Here is a 24,684-nt window from a genome sequence, read left to right as displayed (position 1 = left end):
CTCTTCGAGCACTGACCATCCCCCCCCCCCCCCAGCGCCTTGAGACCCTTGATGGGTGAGTAGTGCGCTTTATAAATGCGATTGATTGATTGATTGATTGATTGATGGTTACCTGATTACTGGGCTTTAGATTTTACCTGGATAAGATTCTACTAAGAAGAAACCAAGTACTTCGACTGCCTGCACGACGCTGGACTACTGAAGAATCTCCCTTAGAGTAAAGGAGTTACTCCCCTGCAAAAGCAGTCACCTGAACGCATCTGACCGGTTTGCTTCTCCAGAGCTCCTGAGGACTCTGAAGATTTCAGCAACACAGGAGGTGGGATCCTGAAGGTCCCTAAGGTCGATCTGCCCTCTCAGCAATTCTGAGACCAGTATCCCTCGTGGGGACCGCGCAACCCGAACCCCTGTGCACCGCGTACTTTTGCAGTTGCATATGCTTAGTGACGATTCCTGAGCTTGTGCATTGTACTCCGTGTAGTCCTGACCCCGATCAGTATTTGCACTGAAGATTTCCGGCCTCCACTCCTCGAGTGTCCTGTGGGCTGGTACTTTGCAAACTTGCTTGAAGTTTCCCCGCGATCCCTGGTCCGTTGGCCTGTGGATCCTGGCGAGGGTCACCTTGTTTGTTCTTGGGCTTACCTGATTGCTCCAGACGTGCCCTGACTCTCCATTGCTTGGAATGTCCCCTGGACCTTGCTGGTCCACACCGTAACCTGTTTCCTCTGACCACATGGGTTGCATTTGCCAAGGCTTGTTGGTGCTCCATCCAGACATCGACCCCTAAGCTCTCGACATCCTTCGTGGGACAGCTCACCTCCGGACCCTGGTTGTCCTTGACGTCTCCTGGTCCCCGTGGCTGCAGAGTCAAACAACCCTTCTTCACTCCTGAAGCACTCGACATCGGTGGGCATTCGACTACCAAGCCCCAGGTCACCTGAAGGGACCCAGACTCTGTCCCCTCTGCTTTCAGGTTCTTCTCACTTCGAATCTAGGCTTGGATTCCACCGGACATTCTTTACTCTCCTGGCAGCAGGACTTCTTTGCAGCTCTCCATTGAAAATGACGAAGGTTTCCGACACCACTTGACCCCTATGCACCCGGCTCCTCTGGGATAGGTAACACGGGTACTTCGGTACTCACTGGTGGGTTGGCCTTAGAACCTCCTAAGTTCCAACGGGTTTGCTCGAAGCCCTCTTTGAAGTGTCCTTAACTTGTAAATTTGCAACCGCGACTTTCCCATAGAGTTGTAAGGAGCACGCATCTGTGTTTCCTCACTGCACCCGTACTCCGTGGGCTCCCTGTGTCACTCCTCTGGGTGGTTCCTTGGGGTCCCAGAGATTCTACATGCTCTAGGCACTGTGTCTAGTCAAGTTGTTGTTGTTATGCCATTTTTTTTAGTATATGGTTCGGTCTCCCCCTGGATGCCGCTGTGTATTTTGCTATTTGCGAATGTTCTATTTATTTAGTGTTGCGTACTTTGTGCCCTAGTCTCGCCTAGAGACTAGTAGAGAGTGTTATATTAATAAATACATATTTTGATATAAACACTGTGTGGTTCTCCTTTCATTTAGTCATTTAGGAGGTGATATTCTGGTAAAACAAGCTGCTTTACATTCCTTCAAGATAAAGTCTGAAGGCTGCTCTCCATAGCTACCACTAGGATAGCTTTCAATAAGGTTATCTTTGACCTCATACATCATAAGGGTTGTGTGGACTGGTACAGGGTGCTCACTTTAATTAGTGGACAGCATATACCAGGCCACCTTCTCACAATTCCACCTCATTGCTTTTTTATCCACTGCAAAACATTCCCTGCCCCTTTATCTCACTTTACTTTCTTTTTAATAATTTCATTTTTGTCACTGTTTTTCCGTCATTCTCTTCCTCCTTCTTTTCTGTTTTTCTCTTTCTTGCTCTGGATCAAAGTCTGATGAGGAAAGAATAAGTGCCAGTCCCCAACAAGCATTGGTAATGTATTGGTTTGGCCTATGTAATGAATAAAGAACTGTTTTATTATTTGATCAGGGGGACTTGACAGGGGCCCTGGAGAGAGCGGTTTGTTCAGGTACGACCCATCCTGCAGTAATCGTTGTAATGTATATTGTCTTGTCGTAATAAACTTGCAATAAAGTTTGTTTAAAAAAAAAAAGAGCTGTTTTAATCAATCATCGTCTGGGAGAAGGAAAGAGCTTCCTGACAGATAACACGGGAGTGGAGAGGAATTTGCGCACAGCCCGAGCTGCTGACTCGAGTGCTGGGGATCCCAGTTTGAGTCTTGGCAGCGGCACGCAACATTCTATGATACTATGAAAATCCCTTAATCTCTCTGTGTGATAAATTGTTATATAAATATGCTGCAACAGTATAAGGCAAAACGTTATGAAAATATAGTTCCACCAAAGCGGATGTTAACAGTATTTCAGTGGCGGGAAACTGATAAGAGAAGCAGACGAGGAACAAGCATTTTGTAAATGTAGGAAAATATGCTACAGCCAATAGAAATGGAAGAAAGGTAAGTAGCACGCACAGGAACCAATAAGAAGCCAAGAAAGAGAGGAGGAGGCATATAAGTCCCTTTTAAGCTTATATTAAAAACAATATATTTCTCAAGCATTTCTCGCAAGTACTGTGCAGGCGAAACCTAAAAATGAGTGCCGGTGGGTCCCACCTGTAACACTGGCTCAATTGGTCTCTAGACTGCAGGCAAACACACCAAATCATTCCACCGAATCCTTTCCTCAGCAGTTCCCAACACCGACCTCTGCTGTTCCAAAAGCAAGAAATGCTCGACAGTGTCAGAGGTCAGCACCATGCTTCCCTGAAATAAAGGAGGGATGCTTTACTCAAAGTATGGAATTAGAAACAGAGAAACTGAGTGATATCTTAAGAAGCTCTGGTCTTCACTGGTGTTGTCCCATCTTTGTCCTTGGAAACAGATGCCTGAATGCCATGTTTCATGTCAGCACAACAGAGAGTGCATGATAAGCTCTCTCCAATGAACAGCAGCCTTTACCTTTGGGGCAATGTTTGTAAAATGGGCAGTAGTTGGATAGAAAAGGACATGAGCAAGCAAATGCCTTAGAGTACCTGCATGTTCTACAATTCTCCCTTTTGAGTCAGTATAAATGTATATGGTATTTGTTTAGCATCAGCCTGGGCAAAGGGAGAGGAGATCTGTGCATAGTCAAAGGCAAATAGAGTCAACAAATGATTGGAGGTGTAGCTCTGTTATGGGAGCAGAAGTAGCCTTTTACTGAATCGTGATGTAGTGTTCTTTGAAGAGGCGCATCTTCAGGTCAAACTAATGGACTAGTTCCTTTGACAGAAAAAACGATGCTCTCCTTTGAAAGAACAATAAAGGACCAATAAAGATATGACCTACGTGTATTTATCCAAAGGTCTGGCTGCTCCAATCTAGGAAAGAGTTGAAGACTCACATCTTTAAAGAACATTACTTCACAATGCATTAACCGCCCACAACTCAGCTTCCGCTCCAATTTTGAGCTTGCCTTTCACCATGTGCAGTGCTCCACTACCCTTTAGCTAAGTTCTTGCTAAAGAAATACCATATACATATAAATATACATAGACATCTTGCATCAAGCGATGGATATTGGTAGGAATCGAATATCTGCTTCCACTATTGCTAAAAGAACTATGCAGTCGGGAATATTTAATGCCCGAAATGATTATTTTTTTCAATATTAGTATTAAAAAGTAAAACAATCAGGTGTACATTATATGTTACAAGTTTACAAAAAAATTTTTTAGACAACATAGTGTGCCAAAAGGAGCAAAATGTATACATTCTATATATTTTAACTCAAGTATGAATTGAATTAGAGTATTAAATCAAATTCAATATACACGTTCTACCGCCCTTTCACAATTGCCAGACTCAGTCAATGGTCTATAAATCATCTGCTCTTGCATTACTGAAGAATACTCATTCTGATTTTACTCAGGAATTCTGGCACCTCCACCTTAAGTCTGAAGAAATCATCTTTAAGGGGGGTGGAGAGCGGGGGGGGGGTGCGGGGGACGAAACTAAGAACTTTGATGAGCGTTTTGCTTTAAACTTCATCGAGGATTCTCTCATTCAGGTTAAGAAAAATTTCTTTCTTGGGTGTCAAGACTTGCTTGTCCTGGTGTTGGTTCTTTCTGCATTGGGCAATGGAAATCTTATTCCCCTTCCTTCCAACTCACTCCTCGATCTTTTCTTCTTCGTCTCCCACGGCCCCTGCCAAAAGGATGGTTCGAGCTGCCACTGGAAAGTTGGGGGAGGGTGGATAAAAGGGAAAGTTATGTCTGTGGCTAAACCCACTCTTGATGGTCTTGATGTGAAATTCATTGGGTGGTTATTTCTTTGACCACATCTGCCCCTAGTCATTGTTTTACTGTTATAGGGGATATCTAAGTCAGAAGACATACTACTCTGAGACTAACTCACATCAAAGTTTACCAAGAGATGGATGTATGGATGATAGTACCAATAAACACCCCCTTTGTTTTTAGCAGTTTTTTATCCATACCTAGGGTATGAACCAATAAAGGGAAATCCCATGGGTTTATCCTAAGGTATTTTTATATCTGGATCCTTCCTCTATCCAGCAATCATACTTTATCTAACAATCCCCTCACACACTGGAAGTTGAGTCTGCCCTGGTAGTACCATCTGACTAAGATGGCATGAGGAAGCCCATGATACCACCTGAAACAAACCACATTATGTGGGTGAAGCTTCCTTATCCAAATAAACTGAATTTGTCCATCTACAGCAGGGAAGTGGACACAGAATATTTGTCTTGATCCGGAGTCTCAATGTGTCCCGTAACTTATTGGGTTTGGATGAATGAATGAATACGGCCTTGGTCATCATCACAATAGTGTTAATGGCATCCAGAGAAAAGCTTGGGACGTCTATTTGTAGGAGAGGTGCCACAATAGGTGAAGAAATATTTGTAGGGAAAAAAACGATTTAACCCTATCCAAATAAAACATAAGACACTTCTGATCACCTCAACCACTAGAGTCCTCACCGGGTTCTCTCGCGATAGGAGTAAAGATTTAGAAAGCACCATCATAGCACAATCTCCTAACAAAACGTTAGGACAGAACACAGTATGTACATGGAGAACCACCTTGTTAGTGCAAAACTCTGCATATGGCCACACATGTTAAAGCTTCAGAACAGGAGAACTGTGGACTGGAGATCAGCATGGCAAAGGAACTGAGTGTGCTCAAAGAGCTTCCGCTAAATCAGCAGATGCGCCTTCACCACAGAGACGCCCACCAGGCAGGTGGGGATCCATGTATAGGATAGACAGTATTCCACCAGTCGTACCAGCCAGGATTTTCATACATTCATATAGTTAGCTGACCTTTATACCTTCTCCTTTCCAATCATCATAGGCTTCCTCATGCCACCTCATTTGGTGTCGATTTGTTTCAACTGGTTTTGTCGCTTGGCCTTATAGGCATGCAATGAGCGTCACTTCTGAAACGTTCGGGCAGCCATTTTGTCTTGGTGCCGTGATGCACGTACTTCTTCCTTCGTCTTGCAAACTGTTACAAAATGGTTCTCCCTCCCACAGCCTTTGCAAATCTGTCCAATGGTAGGACGTTTACCTTTGTGTGGAAACGAAAATCCACACCTGAAGCACAACTTCTTTTTCCATGGAGACATTACTCTGTGTTCTCCCGCCTCTTGCTTTTGCTTACTTTTCGTGTTTATGACTGACTCACTCTGGGCACTTCCAGCCTACAAGTCAGCAGCTTGTCAATCAGCACGGTCTTCAGCTATGGCAGCCATGAGAACTCGCTCCAGAGAAAAAGTTTCTCTCAGCATTCGCTGTCTGAAGGAGACCAACAGGCATCCGTTAATAACTCTGAGACGTATAGCTTCCTCATCATTAAATTAATTGAAGTTACAGAGTTTGATGACCATATCCTGTCTCTCAACAAGTCAGTTGATGATTTCACCCTGTTTTTGTCGTTCTTGACAGAAAATGTACAGTTCGTAATCAACATTTGACATTGAATTGAACTTGAGATTCAAGGATTTTTTGATTTGATGGTATGTAACTTTGTCAGCTTGCAGCATTTTTCATGGCTTCTTTTACATCTTCACTAGCAAGATTCTTAAGTTATTTGATAGTCTTATTTTGTTTCTTCTAGTACATCATTTAAATCATCAAACGTCTCTATCTAAGCAATTCATCTGTCGCCAATATTTTGGTTTTTTGGCAGTATTGAATGGTGGTGTTGGTTTCAAGAAGACGGTAGCACTGAAACCATTCATGGGATTGGCTTACACTGAAAGTGGAGTTTTCACCGGCACTGTCTACTGTCTACTAGAACCCTCTTCATCCATGCCCTCTATAAGGCCCTGTGCTGTGCTGGGCTCTGGGTCATCTAGGACAGTCTGTGGAACGTTGACCTCCCTCTTGGTCTCCATTGGAGTCCATCACCTTTCGGGAGACCTTTGGAGTTGTTCTGAGCTGCCACCCAGCAGCTTAATGGTGTGCTGCTTCGTGTATGGTCAGTTCTGTAAGCACAATCCTGGGCACTTCTCCTTGGGGCACTTTACCCAAAGCTGTGGTGTGATGACTATCTTTAATCGGTTCTGATAAGCAGATGATCGTTTCTTGTATCTGTGCAGATGATCGTTTCTTGTATCTGAATCACTGTGCTTTTAGGCGTCTCTGTGTACTGTCCGACACCCAGTTCATCTCTTCCTCACAACGCTTCTGATCGCAGCATTATCTTGCAATTTGCTGTAGCTATTTGATACTTTTTCAAAACCTGGTTGAATCCCCCCTGAGCATTATCACTCCGTATGATGTATAGCTTCAGGTTGCGTAGTAGGGTGGAACCTTTCTTTACGGACTTACCAGCAGGTTCTTGATCTGTAGACTTCTCAGTGAAGCTTTCATTATCTTCAAATGCTTCACAGTGGCTGAAGTTGTGCTTTGACTCCAGATATGCCAAACGTCGATTCTGGGCTTTGACTGAGGCACACGTGGCACGCATGAGCAGTTTGCTGGACCACAGCAAAATCTCTGGGAGACCACTGTTGATCTTCAGGTTACTTATTTCCTATCTCGTCACCAGTTGTAGCGCCATCCCCTACCTGGGCACCCCCCAATGACTATGACACACATGGAGGTTAGTATTACATGTTTTAATTAATCTGCGTGTAACCGCAAACTCAACATTCTAAACCTGCATTCACTTCACTATGCTCTAACACTTACGTCAGTTCTACGGAGTCCATCAGGAGCCAAAAGGGTTCAATCATTGCTAATTCACACAACACTACATATATGATATCTAATTTCCACTTTTTTATAAGGTGGTGGGTGTAAGGATGATTATGGAGTGGAAGGGTGGGTGATAAGGTGGGAGTGAAGCAAATGCTTCTGGACACGGATGTTTATTAGTACTGATACAGTCAAATTTTAGGTTCAGGTGCTTTGCCACCTCCCATCATTCCCTCTGAATAATATGCCCACTGCGTCAACTTTTAATCTGACACCCATGTGTCCAGCTGAGCAATCCAGCAATAATTAATAATTTGAATATATCAGGGTTCTCCAAAATCAGTCCTAGAGGGCCGGATCCATACCACATTTTTAAGATAACTACATTTATCTAAATGTGGATATGCAAAAAATCGGGCATGGCATGGCCCTCCAGGACCGACTCTGGAGAACCCTGGTATATATGAAAATCACACTAGCATGCATAAGCAAACACCAAACAGCTGATGACTTGCCTTCTCAAGGTTAGACGTTCCAGCCCTATAACTATATACTGTAGCAAGCGGCTTGACAATGAAGTGCAAGGAAGACAAACATAAAAATAAAAAAGAGGGACCCCTTTTTGAACCTTTATAAAAATACAGGGTGACTTGGGGGAGGATTGGGCCACATGTCTATGTTTTTTTAAACAATTTATTGATTTTGAAATCATGAAATGTAGACAGAAACACAAACAGCTCTCATTTCACCCCTTGCATCCTCCTTATCCCCACACTTCCTTATATCTCATCACAGTAAAACTACATGTAAGACAAGCATTTTTTTTAAATTGCCATGAAATGAAAATTGGTTTTTATAGAGCACATGTTTGCCTTGGCGTCTTAGCGCTTACTGCCATTACATCTAGATCAGATAAAACTTACGGTTTTGTAGGGATACCTGTAAATAGCCACGTTTTTAGTCCCTTTCTCAATTGTAGTAGATCGTTTTGCATTCTAAGATGCAGCAGCATGGTGTTCCAAATTTTAGGAGCCAGGTGCCGGAAACTTCGGCCACCCCACTTCAGAGTCCTTACTTTTGGCACCACAAGCAGGTGGGCTGACGCAGAGCGTAAACTTCTCAGTGGGGTATACCGTTTACAGTATTGACCTATCTGTGATGGTCCTAGCCTGTGCAAGCTCTTGTGTAACATGCACATTGATTTAAAATGAATCCTCGCGGTTATGGGCAGCCAATGTAATTGTTCACGTGTAATTTGACTAATAGGACTGAATTTAGGTAAATCCAGTAACAGCCTGGCAGCGACATTCTGCAGGGTCTGGAGCTTTTGGATTACATTTTTTTTGGCTCCAATATAAAGCGAGTTACAATAGTCAATTTTTGACAGGATCAGTGCTGTTACAACCATTTTCCTCAACGGCATAGGAATAAACGGAAGGACTTTCCTAAGGATTTTAATTGTGTAAAAGCAGGAGGAAGTTATACTGTTTACCTTGTCAGTAAGGGAGAGTTGGTCATCAATAAGAATTCCAAGGTTTTTTACCTTCTTTACTGGCTGAGGGCAAAGTCCTGCTGCTTCCGGCCACCAATTTGAATTCCAAAGAGACAAGTCTCCTCCAAACGTAACTACCTCCGTCTTCCCAGTATTCAATTTCAGGCAGTTATTCTGCATCCAACAAATGATCTGACTCATACATAGCTTAAAACGTTTGGCCACAATCTCTGGGTTTGTGGCTAAAGAGATGATAATTTGTGTGTCATCAGCATAGCAAACGGCCTTGAAGCCATACGAGCGAATAAGTTTAGCCAGAGGAGAGACGTATATGTTGAACAGGGTAGGTGAGAGTGCCGATCCCAGAGGTACTCCACATGGCATTACAAAGTGAGAGGATGTATGCTCATCCAATACCACAGCTTGCTTTCTGTTTTTCAGATAGGAATGAAGTACATCTGCGGCTTTGTCTTTTATCCCTATCCAAGCGCTGAAGGAGAATATGATGGTCTACCGTATCAAACGCGGCGTATAGATCAAGCATTACCAATATTGCCTTTCCACCCTGATCTAGGTGTAGTCGTAAGCTTTCAGTAGCTGCAATTAATGCAGACTCAGTGCTGTGGTGTGGCCTAAAACCGTGCTGTGCTATATCTAGTTTATTATTGTTTTCTACAAAAGACCGAAGTTCCTCATTTAGCACCTTCTCGAAAACTTTGGAAGGAAATTGTAGACTGGCAATGGGACGATAGTTGGCCACTTCGAGAGGATCAAGAGTGGGTTTTTTGATGATGGGCCTGATCAGAGAGTTTTTCCACTCTACTGGAAAATACCCGGATGTGAGGATATTATTCAAAAGAGGTGTTAGTATTTGTGCTATTGTGTTTGGAACCATGTGAAGAACCTTAACGGGACATGGATCCAAAGAAGAGCCTGATTTAATTTCGAGAATAGTTTTCTCAACTCTATCCTGTGTAAGGGAGGAAAAATTTCTTAAAGAAACTTTGTTTTCGGATTCATCCATCATGAACATGGCTTGCCTGATATCCTTGCCACCTATGGAGAATTCATCATAGACTTTGGTCACTTTTTCGTGAAAGAAATTCGCAAGTTTGTCACAGAATTGTTTGGTTGTCTTTACTGACTTTACATTACCAAAGGTGGCCAAATTAGTGACTGTCTTAAATAACTCACCAGAGATATTTTTTGCAGTCATTATTTTCTCAGCAAAGTATTTGGATTTAGCCTCGAAAATGGCCTCCTTGTATGTTGTCAGTGCCTCTCTACAATATGTCTTATAGATCTCTGAGTATTCCTTTCTCCAGAGTCGTTCTTTGGCTCGCCATATTCTTTTTACATTTTTTAGATCAGGATTGTACCAGGGGGTTGAGATCTGCTTAATATTAGCCCGTGTCCGAGTTTCCAAACCTAAGTTATGAACCGCTTGTTCAATCCATGTATGATAGAGAGTTACTTCTTGATCCAAGTCAGCGTTGGTATAGGCCCTGTTTAGCCCTTATCCCCTTTCCCTAAGAAACAGTCTCTCTATACAGGCTCTTAATATGACTAGTTCAGTCTCAGAGCCCTTAGTGTATGAGGACATCACTGGAAGTAACCTATTAAAAGTCTCCAGATCGCCTCCAACTTTTTCCTCTAATCTCTCAAATCATATGTTAATATCGTCAAGGCCATCAATGTCTATAGTCTGCATGACCACCCCACAATTTCTTGTATTTTATTCTGTTTCCACTGTGCCACCAGCTCTAGTTTGGATGCCAGAAGCCTATGTAACATCACTATCCGGTCACACTTTCCCTTTTGTCCCCAGTTACGGGGTCATATCCCCAAAACTGCTATTAAGGATTTCTGTGGTGTCAGCAGGCCTATTATCTTACTTATATGGCTTAGGATTCCTTTCCAAAACACCTTGAGTCTCGCACAGGCAGAACAAACAAGTAGTGCAGAACCGTTCTTCCTCAACCATCCCCAGCAATGACTATTAGTGTTGGGGAAGATCCGTTTCAGTTTTGTGGTGCGAGGTCTCAATCAGACATTATTTTGTACCATGTCTCCATTATTTATATATTACACACCAACTTGGGTATATCCTTACACAGTTTGCTCCATTCCTCTTGGGTTATTTCCATACCCAACATTCCCTCCCATTTATTCATGTAGAGCCATCTGTGATTATCTGGAGGGCTTTTAATGTCCGATATATGGCCTAACTCACCCTCTTAGTAAGAGTTGTAATTAGGGAATACTTTTTCCAAAGGTGTCAGTTCCCTGGTAACTACTGTTTTGTTTAACAGGTGCAAGGCCCAGAGTCTCAACTAGCAGTAATGAATTTTCTCCACTCCTGTTATTTGCACTGATAACATTATTTAATTGATTGAACTACAAAGAGATCCCGAAGTATGGTGCTTTCACTCTGTGTATTGCAGGAGGTTCAAGGCTGAAGTGAACTGCTGATATTTCAGCACTGATGTGACTGGGGAAGAGAAAGTAGTAACTAATGGGGACTTCATCAGGGAGTCCCATGTCTCCATCAGGGGCTTTTTTATGTTAAGACACATAGGTCACCTTTGGCCTGCTATATTTTGGACACCGGAATATATCCGAAAGGGGTCTGCCCATCAAGTGCATTTCTATTAGAGGCCAGTGTTTTTCTTTTTCCCTTAATGATCATTTAACCACTATGCACAGTTGTGCTGCCACGTAATATGTCTGTATGCCTGAGAGACACAAGCCCCCACTCTCTCTGGATCCCTGTAGTACATGCCTGGCTATTCTGGGTTTACTTTACTGCTACATGAAGCTATCATATGCAAACTTAAGTTAAGACATATCTTGTTTAGGTATCAAACCTGGGAGGACATGAAGGAAGTGTAACAATCTAGGGAGAATGTTCATCTTAAGAGCATTCATTCTACCCATCCATGATATAAAACACTAGGCTTCACTGTGCTAGATCGCTCTATATCTCCTCTATCAAGGAGACATAGATTGTTTTATACAAGTCTTGTATTGTTGAAGTAATCTGTACCACTAGGTACTTGACAATTTTTTTAGCACACTTAAACAAGAAGAATAGTCTGTTTCTGTCCTCACCAGTTTGTCTATCTTGATACTGGTTATCTCGGCTTTTGTAATTCTGATTTTGAATCCTGAGATTCAGCAATATTGTTTCAAAAGTGAACTAATGGATCTATGATTGGCAACAAAATGTCATCCACAGAGTTGGATTTTATGTTCGTGACTTCAAAATGGCATGTCTGTCTAAATAGTTGGGCTAATTGTTCTATGCTTAGAGCAAAAAAAAGCAAGGACAAGGGGCGCCCCTTTCTCGGATCCTGCGAGAGTCTGAAGCTATTTGTTTTAATGGTATTGATTATGATATGCACTGTAAAATTCTGGTATGCCACCCATATATAATTCTACCTAAGTGGTCCTATGCAGAACGATATTAGATGTTATTTGCTGCAGGAATGGCCACTCAACGTTGTCAAATGCCTCCTTGGTATTGATCACAAGGATCGCCTTAGGAACAGGGCATCTGTTTACCTCTTCTACTAAATGCACCACCCTTCTTATGTTGTAAAACGTCTGGTGGGTTCTAATGAATCAGGATGATCTGGGTCTATCAAGAATGGCATGCATTTTTCCAATCTATTTGCCAAGATCTTCATATACATTTTTTACATGTCTATGGTTTTGTGTAGATTAGGGATTTGTAGAACGTGTACTTCCCTATCATCAGACTTTCTACATTAGATTTATCCCTGTGAGCGAATTTTACTACTATCATTTGGAGCTGCATTTAGGTCACCCATTTTGATAAACACTGTTAATATTTGGTCAATGCAGAAGTATTTTGGATTCTGGATTTCCTTATTATTCCTTTTATGGTCATTCACATGTTGAATCAAATGATTATCTTCTCATAACTGCTATGCCTTTATGGACTTTTGGTTGAAATATTGGAGTGACACACTTCTTGTACCATATAAAAAACCTTAAATAAAATGGTGAAAAATAAATAAAAATGAGTCCTGGTGAAATACACATCAGAAATGTTTTTTACTATCCCCTCATGCTGAACTACAATACACTCACTTGAACAGTTTGCTGGGGATCTCCAGTGTGCACTGGTAACCTTTTTCTGTCTGTCTGACAGTGAAGTCATCACAGGGCTCATCTGCACATTCGGCAAGGTCTAGAAAGGAGAGAAAAGTAACACACACTGTGAGGTTCATCAGCACTCTTTTGATGGAATTGTAGCAGACATTTAAAGGGAAAAGAACAACTTTGGGAAGGCAGATTAAAGTACTTGTCAAACAAAAGGCTATTTTTATTTACTAATCTTGGACTGGGCTTACGTGAACTCACCAGCAATTGTGCAGTATTTCTGCTTGGGGTTCGGGCTGCATCAAACAGTTTACCAACCGTCAGGCGGGCACCTAGAGCCAAATTTCCAGGGGAAGGGGGCTGAAAAAGATTTCGGGGGGGGGGGGGGCTAATTCTTCCAGCCATAGGCAGAGTGGCTCTAAGAAGGGGTAGAAACACAACAAAAGCCTCATTAACAAGTAAATGGTCTTTTAAAGACCTGTGAAGTACTCGGGTGCGGCTGCAATTAGAGGGTCGCCAGCCTGCGAAGCTGTCTCAGCCGGGCTGACACACACGACTGGGGGGGGGGGGGGGGGGGTCTCGACACTGAAGCCCGGTGAGCCCAATGGGTGTTGCGCGCCTGCCAACCGTACACAATTACACTGCTAATTTCCATGGCACATTATATTTGGGTCCTTAATAAAAATCACACCAAAAATCACTGCCAAAGTAACAGTCTTAGAGTTCATCACAACTATTAATGCAAACACAAGTACTGGGGGCTTCATACAATTGACCCGGTAATTCAGCTGTGGCGGGAAATAGCCAAAATGGGATTACTTGTGTTATAGTATTCCTGCACCAAGAGACCTGGATATGGGAATTATGCATGTTTTACACGGGGAAGAAACTGCAGGGCACACCAGGTGGACTATATGTAAAAAGGCTATAATTCGGAGTATGAATGAAGAAATCAGTGCAAAAACACCAGTTTTCACGTTACTCCCCTTCACATGGAAGAGTATAGGTGGTCAACTCATGATCCCGGTAATACCAGGACCTGCTGTTACTGATATCCTCAGTAGCTGCAGTTGCAGTTCGGGCCACTCGTACTGATTGCCTAGGTAAGCTTCCACACATTCCAGCATCTGGCAGGTTCAAAACCAACTATAAATCATCTGTAGTGACCCAAAACATCAGAGTTCCAAAGCGGCTCCACTGTAATGATGTGTCTTAGCTAGGGCGAAAGAAAGTATGCTTGTACATCAACACAGCCAAGGAGTTATTTTTAGGTCTGGCATTTTAGACAGCTTTAGCTGTCTTGCCAAACTTGTTTTTTAAAATCATTTAATACATACAAAGTGGGGCTGTTGGTCAGCAGGCTGTATCTATTAGTTTGTTACATTGTCATTCACATTTAGCTTTTGTCCAATAGAGCACACAGCATGAAACAATGGGTCAGCCAACTTTACCCATTGGCTCCCTTCACTCTGAGTAAATGCACAAACCTTGAACGCATTGTGTACATCCGCTTCAAAATAGTTCCTTTCTCTAATGTGAAAAAGCTGGTTCAAAGTGTGCTTTTTAAATTATATTGTTTTAAATTATAGTTACATGAAGGCACATGCACTGCTCACTGGAGATAAAGTTTGTGACAGAGGGATTTCAGAAAAGGCCTTTAAGTCCGCCCCTCATTTCCATTGGCTGGCGTCACCGTTTATGCTAAACGGTAGCCTGCCATTGGAAATTAGGGTTTTTCATGGACGCCCTTTCGCCTCCGATCCAACTGGGTCGCCTGCTTTGCTGCTGTCGCAAAGCACTTTCTTATCTTTATGGGGCCATGTGTTTCTAATTAGAAACACATGGCCCCATAAAGACAAGAGATAGATGCTTGTTTAGGACTTGTGTCCTGGAATATAGCGTAACGTAACACAGTATCACATATATATTACTAACAGAACTTAGCGTGCACAGGGGACTGTTCCTGATGTTAAAGTGTTAAGCAGCAAATTGACTTTTACTTGTATTTATATAGTAATAAATTAATTGAGAACACTTCCTTCCTTTGTAACGAAGGTCTTATGACTTTCATTTGCCATTACATTCCTCTATAACCCATGCATGACATGGGAGAGGAGTGGGTAGGGAGTCTGGCTAGGGCCCGCTCTGAGGTCATGGGAGACGTCAGCAGCGACAGCCCCCCCTGGCAGAGGCCCAGGTCAAGAGGCTCTCGGAGCCCCAGAGCAGTCCCTGATTTCAAAATAAACACAACAGATGATGCTGCGGTCCGCTCGACCCGGGGGAGCGTCACAGAGGTGAGCCTCCTCTTATCTCATGAGCACTGCCGCCCCCTAAAGATGTCAAGAATGGAATTTGGAACTGCGTGGCCTCAGTGCTTAATTAGTTGAAGAAAGAAATAAGTGCAGGGGCACAAAGTTGGTTTATCTTATGAGCCTGGTGCGGCCGCTGCCACATTCGAAAGCTACCCAATTCTGGTACTGAAACCATCTCCATCGTCTTTCTTCCACCATCCTCCACCCATATGCCTGTCTTTCTCTTGCAAGATTTTCCATCATGGATCCCTCCTATGTCACCGTTTTCCTACCTTCCTTTAAATCCTTCTTTCTACCTTTGCTGTTTTTTTTTATCTCTTTCTCGGGGTCAGTCATATTAAAAAATAGGTATCAGCCCCCCAAAAATGTGAACCAGTGCCCACCACCGGCACAAATTAAGCAATGCAAAGACCTACGAAAGAACCCGGGGAAATGGCGCTGCCCAATGACTTCAGCTCCATAGAAGGTCATTTTTTGTTTATAGAAACCGCGGATTGCTTAGTTCCCAGCAGATTTTTGGCTCTATGCATGTTTTTACATTTTGCAAATTGACTGCAGACTTCTGGAAATTGCCCTTCGATTTTTCAACTCTGCCTCAATTTATGGGCAGAAAGAACAAGCATTTACAATGCAATAGGTCTCGCATTTGCGCGAGTTTGACCTATTGGCATTGTAAATGACAATGGCTTTTATTTATGTTTCAAAAACCAAAACATAAGGCAATGTCATTTACAATAAAAATAGCTCAAACTCTCGCAAATGCAAGACCTATTGCATTGCAAATGCTTGATATATATATATATATATATATATATTTTAATTTGGACACAATTACAAGCTAGTAATCAGAATCAGACATTAAAGCAGATTCACAAAAATATTTGCTCGCTGATCATTATTTATGTACTCTATGTTACTGTAATTTTTTTTAAAAGGTACTGTATAAACCTTTTGCCTAATCTGTAACCCGGCATCTCTTTGTCACACTATTAAAGTTTAATCCATATAGTCTTTGTTACGTATATTAAAAAATTAAACACAGAGTGTGCAGCTGCTGCCTGATGAAACACCGGTACTTCCTTTTGTTGCAAATTAATCAATAGGAAAACGGCAGTAGCTACTTGTTTCTTGCGCAATGTAACTAAAATGTAAACTATAATAAAAGCCACATATACAGTTTAAAGAGCACGCAAAAAACGTAAAAAGATGAAATAGTGAACAAAGGCACAATTTCGCAATCAAGTGTAAAAGGCAAACATTAGGTTTAGAAGGTTCATATGTGGGTAAAAAAAGCATAGTGTGGCCTGGAAAGGACATGCACGGATTCCAAAGGCCGCACAAGAAGCGCTTTAAACCAAAGGCCGCACAAGAAGCGCTTTAAAGGCACAAATGGTGAGCAAAAGGCACACATGCGAGAATAAAAGTCATATAAAGCTAATAGAAGTACATGTTTCGTCTTCCCACCTACCCCACCACCACCTTGTGGTGCTGTAGGCTGTTAAATGTACATAGCGAGACCTATTGCCTCATATGTTTTACAGCATAATCCCCAGTGTGCACCACAAGGTAGCACAGACCACTGCGGCTCACTGGAAAGCAAATACAAGCACTGTGGTCTGTTTGTGGCATGGCGAGCTTTAGCGAGGGTGTGTACATACAGCGTGACTAGCGTTTGTCTCAAAGGATGTTGCAGAAAAATACGTACACGGGTAATGCGGTGAGGGGGGATGAGTCAGTACAGCACTGCACTCCTTCAATAACTACTACACATGTCTGTTTTCAAAAAGACATTACTTCCTAAGAACAGTAGCTTTGCCGCATAAAACATGATGTAGATTCCCGTACTTTGTACATGTAAATCTATCTGCAAGGCCACTGGAATTATTGGGCCTGCGATGACAAAATTATGTGCCCGCGGTTTACAGATCTAATCCTCTTGAGCACCTTACAGGTGGGCTGCGGTAACATTCCAGGACTCCGCATTTCAACGGGGAGACAGTTCCAATCATAGTACAGTGGCTTCTCTGCCTTGTCAGCCATTGAGTGACCAGTTTTCAGCCACATACATTCATTCATGTAACTGAGGTTGAAAGGTTGCACGTGAGGCTCGGTGATCAGCTGTACAACAGACTGATTCTGCAGAAAAAAATAATTGCCAGCTCAGTGTATTGTGTTCTGTTTAAAAGTTTATTTATTCCTGCAAAGGAGGTACAAATAGGGTTCTTTCAGGTATTTTTTTTATATCTAGCACTTACATTTCCCAATGAATCATGGTATATATCTTTGGACCTACCCATGAATAGTTTTCTTTTTTTGGCAGTTTTATGTAGCGCCAACTCGACCCGAAGATAGTGATGTGCTTTACATGAGCACCCGTTACATTATACAAGAACATGTTAATTTTTGGTAGGCACAAGGAGATTAGGTGATTTGCGCAGAATCACAGACGTTGAGGCAACGCCGAGACTCAAACAGAGTTGCGCTGCAAATCGTTTATACACATTGTTTTGAAAGTACTGCTTCTGCTTAAACTATTCCCAAAATCTTATTGCCTTATATTTCCATAGCATAAGCCCCTATGTGCACCACAAAGAAGCAAAGAGCACAGCAGCGCAGTGGAATGCATATACAAGCACTGTGGTCTGTTTCTAGCATGGCGAGCTGTAGAGAGGGTGTGTACATACAGCATGACTAACGTATGCTCAAAAAGATGCGGAAAAAAAATCCGTACACGGGTAATTCCGTGGAGGGAACGGGTCAGTAACACCACTGCACACCTTCATTAACTACTAAACATGCCTGTCTGCAAAACAGTATCTTTGCCGCATAAATCCTGATGTTGAATTTGTACATTGCACTAGAATTATGTGCACCAACATATATGGATGGGTTGACTAAATCTTTTCTACATATATGGTTTTAAAAGTACAGGTTCAGCATAAATCATTCGGAAGCACTAAGAGGCTGACGAAAGCTACGTTTGTTTGTGGCCTGGCGAGATTTACAAAGGGTGACTAGTGTCTGCCCAAGAGGATGTGGATGAAAATTCCGTACATGGGTAGTGCCGTTGGGGGGGGGGGGGGGGGGCGGGTCTCTAGCAGCACTGCACTCCTTCATTAACTCCTACACATGCCTGTATTAAAAAAAACATTACTTACCAATATCAGTAGCTCTGCCATATAAATCATGATGTTTATTTACGTAAATTGCACAGCGTAACTTTCTGCTAAGCCACTAAAAATACGTGGATGGCGAACACCAACCTATGTGGCCGGGTTGACTAAATCAGGCTTAAAAAAAAGGCAATGTTACGGTGGCTTGTCTCTATGCTAAAGGTCGCTCTTCAAAACACTTAAACCATATGGTTTCCAAAGTACACATTCTGCTTAAACAATTTACAAGCACTAGCAGCGCGGCGATAGCTACATATTTCCAAATACACACCAAAACAATTTTTCATAGCTCCACTTAACGTAAAATTTTTATACACATAATAAATACCTATTAAGTGCTCCGTCCAAAATAAAGGTTTGGGTAAAAAAAACAGACAGAAAGTCTGCTTTAGTGTTTCCGTGCAAAAACCTACACTTCAGAAAGGAAACCAGGACAGACTAATTAAGCGCAAACAAGCGGAGCGAGACAGATTGCAATCTATTCGTCGGCAGCATCTGTGGGACGCCAAACAAGCACAGCAGGATGCTAAAGTTGTGCTCGCACGGAGGAAAGTTAAATAAAACAAGTGTCCCCCCCAGACATTGCATTAAACCTTGACAGAAGACTCAGATTCGAAAACATCACAGACTCCAAAAAAAAAAAAAAAAGGTAGAAGTTCTCCCTGTGGCGTTAATTCAAGTCTTGTCAAATATGCAATTTAAGAGTTAAAGCTTTGTTAATTTTGCAGTGAAAGATAAACACAAGCTCATCCAGTAGCCTGTTTACGTGATACAATAAACACATGACCTGTGACTTCTTCTGAATACTGTTAATTTCAGAGTTAGGAAGCAAGTCTTTTTACATAGCAAGTGGCAATCCGGCGAATGTGAGAGAATTACTGAAGCTATTTAAACAAGCCCGGCGGAGCGTGGCGCGCGCGCTTGGCGGGGGAGCGCATTCCAGGCGGGGGAGCGGACCCTTCGAAGTGCGATGGCAAAGCGGATTGCATGGCGGCACGATGCGCGTGATTGTGCGCGTGCTAGTCATGCAATCCGCTTTTGGGAGCACTTTGAAAAGCCCCCTTACAATAGTCTCGCTTTGCGATCGCGTACGCGATAGCAAGGCGAGACCTAAAAAGTGAAGAAATATTAGAAAGGAAGCTGGAGTGACATAGGGTTGAGTAAGTGAAGCTGCAGTGGCAGATGTTAATACAGACTAGCAACACACAAGAGACTTACCGAAGTGAACAGTCATTTTACAAGCAGCTCAACACAGACGTTATTTAAGTGTCACCCAGGGGAGACACTGTTCTCCCGGTTTGCCCTTTGGAGCCATTAACAATGCCCTTGGAACCACTGGCCTCGAAGATCAGAAAGACAGTGTCAGGAACAGAAAGAACTTGGGGCTCGGATAAGCCCCGTCTATTTCTGTTGCTTCATCTGAATGGGGACATTTGTAATTCATTAGACTATGTATCTCACTCAGAAAGTTTTCATTTTGCGAGAAGATACATTCTGATGAGCATGAGAGGCACTTCATGAATTAAATTGTTGCTATCCTGCCTGGGTTTTACGAAAACCACTGTTCACTTCAGGGCTATTCAGCAACACCAGTTTTTTTTCACTTTCTTCAGTTTTTCGTGCCCCAGTGAGGCATGCACAGAGGAACCAAGAGAGCATAAACAACATGAACAATAACAGCAGGCAACCCCTGCATACACTAGAATATTTTTATTAACATCATTAGTTCACGGTGGGGGGGGGGGGATAATAGTGAGGAATATGTGGGAAGATAAAGAAGCCTCTACAAGTATTGTTTTTGCAGGAAACATAAAATTCATAAGGTGAGAATTCTGTGGGCAAAAGTATCCATCAACAAAAAAGTTGATGAATACGTCTTCTTCACAAATTCCTCACCTTATGAATAAGTCCCACAGAAATACCCTTTGGAAGGTGCCATTGAGGGAAAGAGAGGAGGGAGGAGTACTGTGGGAGAGAGATGGCCGGGAAAAAGAGTGAGACGAGGTGAGTGTAGCATGGAAAGAGATAAAAAAACAGAAAAGAAGGGAGAGTGATAGAAGAAGAGAGGGAGGACGACTGGAAAGGGAGAGAATTGGTGGAGGGAATGACCGGAAGGTGACAGGAGGTGAAAGGAGGAGCGGTGAGATAATGATAAAAGAGAGATGGGTGAGAGGAAGAGCTCTTGGCATTGTAAATGACAATGCCTTTTATTTATACGTTGGTTTTAAAAACATAAATAAAAGGAATTCTCATTTACAATGCCAATAACTTGAACTCTCGCAAAAGCGAGACCTATTGCATTGCAAATGCTTGTTAAAGTTGCTGTTATAATAGTTCAAGTGGCTCCGTATCATTGAATCTGTTTGCGATGTGCGCAAATGGTTTGGTTGAGATTAATTCTTCTTGCTTTCACAAGCATCATTTAAACACATGGCAAAACTGAAAATTTAATTTTTATTGCTGGCATATGATGGTGGCAGCATGTTTTCTTTTAATTTTTTCGTTTTATTATTGTGGCGTATGATTCCCATGAAAACTGCAGAAAAAAAAAAAACAACAGGCCTAACGGTCTTGCCAGTACTTGGAGAACAATGAAATCCTCCAACCAAAATGATTAAGGCAAACTCGAATTTACATAGCAAAGAAAGTTCACCCAACTTTACGAAATCAACAAGCCTCATTTTCGGCTCCTCGGTTATGTATTTCATTCTTTAAAAAGACTGCATCAGCTCCCTTAAAATATATGGAATGCTCTTGTCTTCTGTTTTCAGAAGGGTGTTCCTTTTTGGTTAAAAAGAGTGCCTCAAGATGGAGTATTTTTTAGGGTTATTTTAAGGATATCAGGCGGAAGTCTGGACACCTCTGCATAATCGTTCACGAGACTTAAGAATGTATTCATACAAAACACTAGTACTCTGTTTTAGCCAAGTACTGAAGATGTGGGGGTGATCTCCATGACACTGGTCCTGTCCTTGGGAACATGCTCCTACCGATGATACCATCCCAGGCACCTTCATGATTACAAAATGGAAGTCTATATGTCATTTTCTCAGTGACCCACCCCAATCACTAACCACAAATACTAGAAAACAGTTCTGCTAACACCAACCCGTCATGTAAGCCCCACCAAAGCATAGCAAAGGCTTTATTAACTAGAAGGAAAGAAATGTTTAAAGTTATGTCAGAAAAAAAGGATGCCATGATCATTTAGGACCCTTCCTTTTTCAGGACCCTAGCTTTTCAACAACTTCTGCTGCTGTTTATGAGTTACTGCCATCTGAATGTAATGTTTATTCTACTTTTTGTCTAATCTAGTGTATAGTGCTTCATACCATACTCCTATTTCAAAGGGAAGTAAATAACATATGTTAATAAATGCTGATTTTATGGTTCTCAATTAGCCAATCTCGAAACAATGGAAGATTGAGCTTGCCTTAACTGGATTCAGACTCATGACATTCAGATCACTTCAGATGTCAGAAGCAAGTATCTGGGACATCGTGCTAACTACTACACTTTCCACTGTAATAGTCGGATTTGCATCAACTTGCCGAGATCTCCAATGAACGAGTTAAATGGAGTGCTCCTCTCTCCATATTGCCTTCAGAGCTCTTAAATTCTCATTACAAATAAGTGTTGCCACAGCAAGAGATAACAAGCACTTCCAATGCAATAGGTCTCGCATTTGCAAGCATTTACGCAATTGGCACTGTAAATGACAATTCCTTTTATTTATCTGTTTTGATAATTAACACATAAATGAAAGGCATTGTCATTTGCAATGCCAATAGATCAAACTCTTGTAAAAGCAAGACCTATTTAATTTGAAAGAAGAGGCCGCCATTGTCCTGGGTAGGTTGGAAAGCGAAAGCTCGAATGGCGCGCTGAATGTTGCAGGAAAGCATTTCCTGCCTACAAGAGGAGAAACTCCTTAAAGAAAATAGTGCTGAAAGCCTAAATAAGACATACCCTGTAACAACAGAAGTAAAAGGGCCAATCCTCATGTGAGGTTACAAATGAAGACAAGGCGGTACTAAGGAGGGACTAACAAACCTATTAAGGAATCAGAAGCAAGCATTTACACGGGACAATGATGCAAGCCAATGAAAAATATGGGTGGAGCTTCAAGTCCATACTCGAATACAGCATGCCTCGCAGAGCAGCGCATGCGCTGCCCGGGCTTGACCTAAAAAGGCCAGCAGCTAGGGGTCGCCTAGAGCCTCCATTATTTATCAGTGCCACTTACTCACTCGGTGTCCAGGAACAGTCCCCACACCTTGCACTAAACCATGGAATTAAATGTAGGATCTTGTAGTGAAATTAAGTAGAGATACTAGTAAGTGACAGCACAATTAATTTAAGAATTAAATCATAAACATTTGTTATTTTATGCGGTTTAATGCCGGAGGACTGTCCCTTCCAAGTTCTGTAAATAACAGCTGGTAATATTAAACAAATCAATGTAATCAGTGTCTCTCGGTGACACCAAAACTCGATGTCAGTAATGGACTGTGAAAAATCCAATTGAGATGCCTCCTATTTAAATCTATTCATAGGCCTCCTTTCCAGGCCAGAGTCAAATTCAGATGTTATGCCTTACTATCATGACGATTCATCCGTGTATCGTTTGAGAGGTTTATAGTGATCATTAGGTAAAAAGGAAAGGTGGATGCTAGGTTTAGAAAGCATGATCTAATTGGCAGTTGAATTAATCCTGCAAAACAAGGGGTGTTCATTCCAAAAGAAACACTAGTTTTCCTTTATTTTCCTTTATCTGGTTATTGACAAAGTATATTTTCTGAGAAGAGCAAATGAAAACTCAATAACACTGAATACAACTTTAATATACAGAGACCTATAATATCTTTATAATAAATGTACATGTTTACAATGAAGCTAAAGGAGATGTACCAAAGACAAGTTTGATTTCTAAATGTTAGGAAATTCAGGGTGTGATTCAAATTAGCCACCGAAATGTATACAAAACATGTGCATTAAAGGAAATCCCAAACTTTCAGAAGTAGATATTTTGGATTAAAAGACACGTGAGGTACCTGAAAATGGATTGAGTTAACAACAAAGTGCTCGCGAGCTCACGCAATCCCCAGCACGGATGGATGGAGAAGCTTCCCTGGTGATGCTTTGTACCTTGTTGCTAGCCCTCATAGATAAACTTTGACAGACTGTTCACCAGTGGCTGTTGACGCAGAAAGGTCACAATCAAGAATTACTAACTTAAAGGGAAATTTCACATGACAGGTGACTAGGTGCTACATCTTGGTTCATTCTGCTTATTCCTGACTGCACAACAGGAGTTTGTAGACATTCGAAGCACTTTGTAGTTTCTTTTTTAAACCTATTTTTGGCACAAAACATCCCTTCCCCTAGGATTTCCAAAGCTGGCTACATAAGAATAAGCGCAACACCCGCAAAAGTGGGGCTGTTAGTTTAGCTCCACACCTCCTTGAAACCAGTTTCTCCTTGATACTACAGTGAGGCCACGATATTTTGTGTAACACTTTATGGAGAGGGAGTCTTTGCTTTCCAGGTACATATTGGTGAGTCAGATTTGGCTGTGGACTGAAACCAACTTTTCAGAACTATCAGTTTTTGTCAAACACTGTTTTCAAATCAACTTTGTGCAAAGCCTTGAACAGCACAGACTTTCAATGTGTGTAATCCCATTGTGGAGCAGGGATAGGAAGCCGTCCCTTTGTAGGCCGCAGCCGATGGTTCAGGCAATGTATGGGGCTGCACTAAATGTCTGAATCTCCCCCTGGAGTGACAGCCCACACCGCAATCAGCAATGCTTTCATCAAGCAGGTTTCTCAGCCTCTGGTCATACTTTTACATGATGTTTGGGCTATTTCCGGTGAAGACGTGATTCACGAAATCCAGTCTACCACAAATGTATTATCTAATATGCCAGTTGTTACAATAAATAGTAGATCGATATACTGTCGAGTAATATCGGACCTCTTTAATACCTCTTAAAAAATGGAGATCCAGATAACAGCCCAGTGGTATTTAAATTATGAAGTTAGGTGTATCTGTTATCCTCACTAATCAGTCATAAAAAAAGAAAGTCTGTTTACCTTCCATCTAAAGCATTATTTGACAAGAGGAACAGGGGTGGGAGCACACCGCTTCACCACCCAGCAAGGTTCGGCCCTGGCATTATGGTAAATGCAGTCTCATGTTGCTTACTATGCTAAAATATTTACGAGTTTTTCGCCAGAGTTGGCGCAGATGGTGCTGATCTCTAGACACTTGTTTCTGTTTCTTTAACCGTCATCAGTAGATATTACAGGCTT

General features: G+C 42.0%; 1 protein-coding gene across 2 annotated transcripts in view; it reads right to left on the bottom strand.

Annotated features, from left to right (window-relative positions):
• ASCC1 (activating signal cointegrator 1 complex subunit 1) overlaps window positions 1-24,684 on the bottom strand; it is a 727,350-nt gene that overhangs the window by 614,598 nt on the left and 88,068 nt on the right. For both annotated transcript variants that reach the window (XM_085603842.1, XM_085603843.1), the window contains one exon: window positions 12,874-12,973. In XM_085603842.1, coding sequence (XP_085459968.1) covers window positions 12,874-12,973 — 100 coding nt within the window. The remainder of the gene's footprint in view (window positions 1-12,873; window positions 12,974-24,684) is intronic.

Source organism: Triturus cristatus, chromosome 1_2 (assembly GCF_964204655.1).
Source record: "Triturus cristatus chromosome 1_2, aTriCri1.1, whole genome shotgun sequence".
Taxonomy (NCBI): domain Eukaryota; kingdom Metazoa; phylum Chordata; class Amphibia; order Caudata; family Salamandridae; genus Triturus; species Triturus cristatus.
Note: the sequence above shows the minus strand (reverse complement) of the source record. Positions and strands in the feature narration are given on the sequence as shown.